Genomic DNA, 8116 nt, shown 5'->3' with positions numbered 1-8116 from the left:
AATAAATCAATAAATACAATACAGTATAGGCATAAAATAAGATTTAAACATAAAGATAACAGCGTCTGGACCAACGGTAGGATTGCTGTGATGTAATAATTACACATCTGTCACAGCTGTACCATGTTACATATGGCCGCTTTAATATGTCCATGTTACATATGGCCGCTTTAAGCATTTCCCCTCAACAAAGCTAATGGACAGAAACACACTGATAAAATGAGATAAAAACAGCTTCACAGTGAAGTCATAGTTACAGATGGCCGCTTTAAACAGTTTCCCTAAAAACCAAGATTCAGGAAAAAGGAGTGATGATAGGACAAATAAAATGTGAGAAATGTGTAGAGAACGGAGTCAGAGCACCGGACACAGCCTCGCTGCATTCTAGTGACGCACTCACATTTTCCACACACCCACACTTTCATTTCTCAAAAAATGCTGTGGAGTGTCTGTGGAAAACTGCTGTGTGTGTGTGTGTGTGTATGTGTGTGTGTGTGTGTGATGGTCATGTGTTGCGCGTGGTGTGTAAAGCACGTGACCGGGAGCCGTTACGCTCGTGGGCATTTTAAGCTCATATTTAAAGGAAGAGGATGGACAGGAGGTTTGAGTTTGTGCTTCATCGTCGCCACCTGCTGGTCACCTGCCCTCATAACAGCTGCGGCTCGTTCTGGCTGCATTCCAATAAGACATACAGCACACCCTCGCTCACTTCCCCTACTCACTTCCCCCTGCTTAGGTCTGTTACTTTATAAGCTCAGGCACGTTTACCCACAATGCACTGCTCATGTTTTACGTTTCTTCCCATTTCTGACAGTGGAAACTGAATAAAATTGTTAAGCAGCTTGTATTAATTTGATGAATTAATTGAGTTATGTTTTCTCAGAATCGATGGACAGTCTGGCCCACACTCCCTCCTCCCATCAGCCCTCCCCCGTGCTCTCCACCCACGCCACCTTCTCAGCCAATCAGGACGCACCGGCTACTGAATCAGACTCGGCGGTCAGAGAGGAGCCCAGCGAATTGGAAGCTAGCATTCCGCTGGATTATCTCTTCCTGTCTCAGTGTGAAACTGGCAGGAGGAACATGACCAGGTAAGTCCTGCCCATCATATCATTACATCATCACAGAACAGTCCATATATAAATCTTTCCCTTAAATTTTTCCTCAAGATATAAAAAATTTAATAACAAAATGTCATAAAAGATATTTGTTGTAGCTTTTCGGGCTGACCAGCCTCCATCAGACGTAAACTTTCCACCTGGATCCTGTACAGAGTTTAGATACAGAGATGAGCATCGTTGTGATCTTTAGCCCCGCCTCCTCACCTCACAATGAGCTGTTTTTCATGAGTTAGAATTATGCAAATGCATACAAATGATGTAAATATTAAAGCAACTTGTTTGCATTGCTAGCTAGCTCTAGCTGTCTTTTTCAGGAACTTAGCAAATATTTGTTTTGCTAAGTAACACTTTTTACAGACCAGATGTTTTCTTGTTTGTTGTGTTCCAGGTGTGACAGCATGTCGAACTCGGAGCGCTCGTTTGAGCAAAGTTCGTTTGAGAACGTGACCGATGACGTGTTCAGTCCTTCTGCGTGTTTAGACTCCGCCCCCTCGCCCTTCAGTGCCCCGTCTGGGACGCGCTCGTTAGCATCGTGCCCCGTTCGCAGCCCTGGTGATGTGTTCCGATTCGACAGCCCCTTTTGTGCCACGCCCCCTCCTCTCCCGCCAAAACCCTCACACATGTCCGATCACCACGGTCACGAGGAGGCTGTGCGTAACCAGGGGCAACTGGGGCTCCTCCCTCGCAGGACGTCTCTATCTGGTGGGGAGCATTTTAGAAGAGGTGTGAACACACACACACACACACACACACACACACATTGGTCTCGCCTTTAAGTCAATAAATTAAGGAAATCAGAAGTTCATGACTCATGTACCTGCAGGAGATTTTTTCAGAGCTCATTCTGACTGAAATGTTTGTTGTTGTTTGTTGTTGTTTGGTGTTTGTTGTTTGTCAGGAGATTTTGATTTCAGCTTGAGAGGAAACTGGAACAAAAGACTGAGTCTGAATCTGGTGAATGTTTTATATTTATTATTTATAAAAACACGTGTTTTTACCCAGAAATCTGACGGCAGAATGAACACTCTAATGCTTAGACCAGACTCTCTCTCTCTCTATCTCTATCTCTCTCTCTGTCTCTCTCTCTCTCTCTCTGTCTCTCTCTCTCTCTCTCTCTCTCTCTGTCTCTCTCTGTCTCTCTCTCTCTCTGTCTCTCTCTCTCTCTCTCTCTCTGTCTCTCTCTCTCTCTCTCTCTCTCTCTGTCTCTCTCTCTCTGTCTCTGTCTCTTTCTCTCTCTCTCTCTCTCTCTCTCTCTAACAGACGCGTCTGGTCAACACTCCCTCTGAGAGCCAATCAGACGACTCCTCTTACGTTCCCATGGCGTCTCCACCGGTCAGTTCCCCCAAAACCGAAGTGGACGGCTACATACCCATGAGTCCGAACACGCTTCCTGTTTCACTGTTGACCAATGGGAAACCAGATTCACCTCTTCCTCCGGCCCCTGATATGGAGCCTCCTCCAATCAACCGCAGCCTGAAGCCAAGGAGGCGGGGTTAGTTGAATCCTGTGTTTAGAAATGCTCCTCTTCTCAGGATGTCTTTGATTGGTTATAATGGTTGCTGTTAAACATTTCTTATTTATTTTGTTATTTCAGTGAAACCGCCGCCCCTCGATTTGTCCACCATTAGCGAATGCCCCACCCACCTCCCTCTAATCCGCACCATGACCGAACCAAGGTGAGCAGAAACGATGACTACAGACTAAAACATTAACTAATTAATAAAAATAACGCGTGTAAAACTTTCATCATTAATGAGAATATGTTAAGACGTTAACTTACTCTGTCTCTAGTGCCTCACCTCTCTGTGTGCCATGGGATAGAGGGCGGGGCTTAAACGGCAGCGATCAGGAAGGGAGCGGCACGCCTACGGTAACACACTCCTCCTACACTCTGCATGATCTCTACCACAGCTTATATCTCTGTAAAGCGAGGTGATGACACCGTGTGTATTTCTGTGTGTGCAGTCCTTGTTCTCTACATGTGACTCCGCCCCCTTTTTCCGGACCTCTTATCTGGATTACCTGTCGCTGGATTTTAACTCCGCCTCCCCCTCACCTGTCCAAAAGGTAAGCATGCGTTTAACGCTGAGGCAGAGAGGAAAAGAAAATCAGAGGGATTCTCACTGGACCGGAATAAAAAACAGAGGAATTTTAAGGAAGCGGAATGTTTTTGGTTTATTAAACAAAACTGTAAAGATTTTTTAAAAATCGCCACCGTTCACGAGATATTTTCATTCCCAGAAACCTCTGCTGGACGAGCAACGCGTGGACTACGTTCAGGTGGACGAGAAGAAGACGCAGGCGCTGCAGAACACCAGGACGGAGTGGAAGGACAGCCGGCAGCCAAAAGTGTGACGGGGGACAAAGGACAAAAAATCATCAGAGTCGCTACAGAAGATCAGTGTGTAGTGTGAAGATAAAGACCTGCATCTGCTCTCCGAGTCACGCCCAGGATCGGAGCACAAGCACTGAAGGAATAAATAATAATAATAATTATATGATTAGGATAATAATCACACCTTTTCAGATTCAGGTACAAAATCGTTCCACTGTGAAAGATCTTCAGAGGCTTCAGAGCGAGGCTTCTGCTGATACACAACTTCTGATGTGTCCAGTCCTGAGATCTGGGATGCTTTCAGAACTCCACTGTGGACGAAGAGGACATACACAAAAACCCAGAAGAGACGAGTTCTGGCTGGACGAAGTGTCCGTCACTGTAATATTCTGTGTGTTAATAATGTGTGTGTTCAGTACTACTGAGTGTTTGTTACTTTAATCAGATCTACATCAGCATCAGGACAGTGTGGACTGTGAGGTCTGTCTGGATGTCTGAACTGTCTGCACTTTCTGGATGTCTGGATTGTCAGTGGTGTGCACTGTGTGGACTATGAGGTCTGTCTGGATGTCTGGACTTTGTGGACTGTCTGGATGTCCGGGCTGTCTGGATGTCTGGACTGATGGATATCTGGACAGTATGGACTGTGAGGTCTGTCTGGACTGTGCATGTCTGGACTGTCAGGGTTTTCTGGACTGTCTGGACTGTGTGGACTGTCAGGATGTCTGGACTGTGTGGATGTCTGAACTGTCTGCATGTCTTGGACTGTGTGGACTGTCTGGATGACTGGATGTCTGAACTGTCTGCACTTTCTGGATGTCTGGACTGTCTGGAGTGTCAGTGGTGTGCACTGTGTGTACTGTGAGGTCTGTCTGAATGTCTGGACTGTGTGGTCTGTCTGCATGTCTGGGCTGTCTGGATGTCTGGACTGTCTGGATGTCTGGACTGTCAGGATGTCTGGACTGTGTGGACTGTCTGGACTGATGGATATCTGGATGGTGTGGACTGTGAGGTCTGGACTGTCAGGGTTTTCTGGACAGTCTGGATGTCTGGACTGTGTGGACTGTGTGGATGTCTGGACTGTCGGCATGTCTGGACTGTGTGGACTGTGTAGCTGTCTGGACTGTGTGGATGTCTGGACTGTGTGGACTGATGGATGTGTAAACACTGTCTTTTTTCTCTTCTGTGATTGAGATTTTACAAAACAGGGTAAAATAAATATAAATCATGTTTAAATGGTTCAACCAGCTGAGTCCAAAAGGTCCGAGTCCACTTCAAAACACTAAAAAAATACATAAAAAATCCAACAGACTTCAGTTTTGTTTTTCACACAAGGTTTCTGTATTACACAACAGATTTAAAATGAAAAACTGGTGTAATGTTTGAAGAGTTCTGGAGAGTGGACTCGGGGTTTTGTCCGTGTGTCACTGTGATTTCATGACAACTGAATAAAATATTCAACGTTTTGACAAACCCACATCTACATCCTGGATTAGTGTCACTGTGATCTCATCACTCCTGAACCTCACAGCTCCACTACACACCACAACCAGGACACAAACTCACCCAAATACAAGGAGAAGGAGGAGGAGGAGGAGAAGACTGACCTACAAATAAAACACATAAATGTACCAAATGTTCAGACGTAAGTAAAAGCTACATGTTTATATAATGAGGCAGTTAGGGAGAAGGGTTTAGTTACAGGACAGAGAGAGAGAGACAGAGAGAGAGAGAGCGAGACAGAGAGAGAGACAGAAAGTTTTGGGGTGCCTTTACCTGCACATGAATGTAATATGGAGTTGTCCCGCTCTTTACAGCTATAACAGCTTCAACTCTTCTGGGAAGGATTTCCACAAGGTTTAGGAGTGTGTTTTATTTATTTTTGACCGTTCCTCTAGAAGCACATTTGTGAGGTCAGGCACTGATGTTGGACAAGAATGTTTGGCTCACAGTCTCTGCTCAAAACTTTTGGCAATATAGTTTAGACAGACAGACAGACAGACAGACAGACAGACAGACAGACAGACAGACAGACAGACAGATAGATAGATAGATAGATAGATAGATAGATAGATAGAAATGTGTTGTAATGTGTAATGTGTATCATTTAAAATAGCAAAAAATTAGCTTTACAGTGTTTATAACGCAGCATATAAACGACATGATATGAAGCATTAATAAGCGCTAAAGGCATTCTCACTCAAAGGAATAACGCTCCAGAGGAGCTCAGGGTTGCCAGATTTGAGCAGCTGCTGAGGATCAGAGAGAGAGAGCACAGTACAGGAAGTTGGTGTTCATAACGAAGTTTATTATGAAATATTGATATCATGTCAATCAGATCACCAAATTAAAACATTAAACTGATATTTTCTTTCATAACCTAATAGTATTTTAATATGGCACTTAGTACATATGGTGCAACATAACATCATCATCATCATCATCATCATCCACTTGGCTGTAACCTTCCTCTCCAGAGTCTTTCACCTTCTCATCAGCAACCACAATCCACTTCCTGTCCTTCAGCCACGCCCAAAATCCAGAAAGAGCATCAACGTGGAAAAAATATCACATTATAATAGAATAAATAATGCTTTATATTCATACTTTTAAATATTGTGATTTGGACTAAATACTATCTTTCAAAAAATTGAATATACCATAAATTAAATCTTGCACAAGTCCTTTTTTTTTCTGAGGAAAATAAACAAAAAAAAGAAAAAAGAAAAGAAACCCTAAAAAGCTAACGCTAGCAGCATTAGCTTAGTTAAAGATAACTTTAATAAATTGAAAACGTCGCCTGAGAAGACACATACCTGGGTTCCACCTGGACAGGGAACAGTGCACCTGTTTCGGGAAAAAATTTGGCAACCGAACTGTTTTGGCACAATATCAGAGAGAGGATTAGCAACAAAAATAAAAAATCCAACCAGCTAATAAATCATCAACATTAGACAATCAGATTGAATCAAAGTCTGGGGTGCAGATCGATCGATAGCATTAAAAACTGATTAAAGATAAAGATTAAAAATGAGCTTGTTATAGAACATGGTGCTAGTTTATTCTCCGAATGTTAGCAGCTAATTGCTAATGTGGTAAAAATAAAAACCTACATTATGTTTTTCACTTGCTAATTAGCCAGGAACACGACGTGTGGAAATTAACACAATGCTAACCTTTCAGCTCTTAGCTATACGCACGTGTTAGCCGCATTAGCCTTCTGTAAATCAAACTTCAGACTTTCAGACGCGTCCTGGCTAATCGATTCTATTAAGCAGAAAATTTTGCAAAATTTAATTTTTGGCTAAACGTTAGCTTGAACATTAGCTTGCTAACTGCTGTCTATTCTTAATGTTAGCTTGCTAATGTTAGTGGATTGAGCCCCAGATTGTATTTAACAACTGGAAAAAAACGTACGTTTAGTAGAACTGAGTCGAGACTCGAGCGTTAAAACCTCGGGGATGTTTCACGGCTTCATCGCTAATTAAGATCGGATGCCGGCGCGGTATCAGACTGAACGTGGGTTTTGTTCCAGGACTGATTTCATCTTTTCAAATAAATTTAAGGATATTTGTTTACGAGTCAGCTCGATCTACTCAGCACGTTGTGAACAGAGTCATCATGGTAACTGTGACATCACGCTAGCTTAGTAACTGTTTAGCTAGCACACGGACTCCAGGAGGTCCTCTGAAGAGGGAGCGCCGCTATCGCTGATCTGTCGCAATCACTTTCTTATAAACACTGTTACCATGACAACCCCGGACATATTCACGGAGACGTAGGTGAGTTAGCGAAAGCCGCCGATGAAGAAGAGGAAACATCCCGGCGAGTCGACTCGTCGCTCCGAGGAGAAACCTTCGCATGGAGAAAAATAGCTTTTTTTCAGTTGTTCAGTACAAAAATGTTTCTCTTTTTTTTAACGACTTTGACCCGTAAGAATATAAAATACCTGTAATCGGAACCGGCTCGTATTTTCATGCAGAACTGATAGAATGCAACACACGGAGAAACTCGCACACACACGTAAGAAGAAAAAAAAAAACATATCCAAAGAGTAGTGCAGGATGAAGGGGTCTGAAGCTGGGAGGAGAAAGGATAGAAAGAAAGAGACAGAAATGCCCCGATTAGTCACAGTGCACGGAGGAACACCAGGGCGGCGCTAGAGAGCGGAGAGTCGTTAGTGCTTTATCAAGTGTGTGTGTGTGTGTGTGTTTCTTTTTTATTTTCTTCTTCTTCCAAAATGATTCGTCACTCGTTTGAAGAGAAAAGGGAAACAAAACACTTATCGAAAATCCCATCGGACGAAGGAACGGAGCAACGTAGGGCTTGTGGTTGGGTTTTCAAAAGGATGCACAAGTGTGTATAACCGTTACTGTGTGTGTGTGAGTGTGTGTGTGTGTGTGTGCGTGTGTTTCTCCAGTGTGTGTTATGTCGTATGTATACAGTTCAGTGCATTCAGTCCATCAGGGGGCGCTGTAACCCAGTACAGCTTCTTCTCTCCAACTCTGTGTGTGTGTGTTTTGAATCTCTCCTCCTAAAAAAAAGATATTTACGATAGTGCTTCTTCTGATTTTTTTAAACGTTTTGATTGTTGCAGAAAGTCGCAGCGGTCCGTGTGTTTTCGCTCGGCGGTGATGTTTTTCGGGGGTGGGGGGTGGGG

General features: G+C 43.5%; 1 protein-coding gene across 1 annotated transcript in view; it reads left to right on the top strand.

Moving 5' to 3' along the window:
• Positions 1-4929, top strand: part of gab3 (GRB2 associated binding protein 3) — a 27324-nt gene extending 22395 nt beyond the window's left edge. Inside the window, exons 3-10 of the mRNA XM_058382865.1 lie at positions 884-1091; positions 1510-1844; positions 2020-2075; positions 2382-2613; positions 2716-2797; positions 2913-2991; positions 3087-3188; positions 3363-4929. Of these exons, the coding sequence (XP_058238848.1) occupies positions 884-1091; positions 1510-1844; positions 2020-2075; positions 2382-2613; positions 2716-2797; positions 2913-2991; positions 3087-3188; positions 3363-3476 (1208 nt within the window). The 3' untranslated portion in view covers positions 3477-4929. The remainder of the gene's footprint in view (positions 1-883; positions 1092-1509; positions 1845-2019; positions 2076-2381; positions 2614-2715; positions 2798-2912; positions 2992-3086; positions 3189-3362) is intronic.
• Positions 4930-8116: the final 3187 nt, after the last annotated feature.

This window comes from Hemibagrus wyckioides, linkage group LG28 (assembly GCF_019097595.1).
Source record: "Hemibagrus wyckioides isolate EC202008001 linkage group LG28, SWU_Hwy_1.0, whole genome shotgun sequence".
NCBI lineage: Eukaryota > Metazoa > Chordata > Actinopteri > Siluriformes > Bagridae > Hemibagrus > Hemibagrus wyckioides.
Note: the sequence above shows the minus strand (reverse complement) of the source record. Positions and strands in the feature narration are given on the sequence as shown.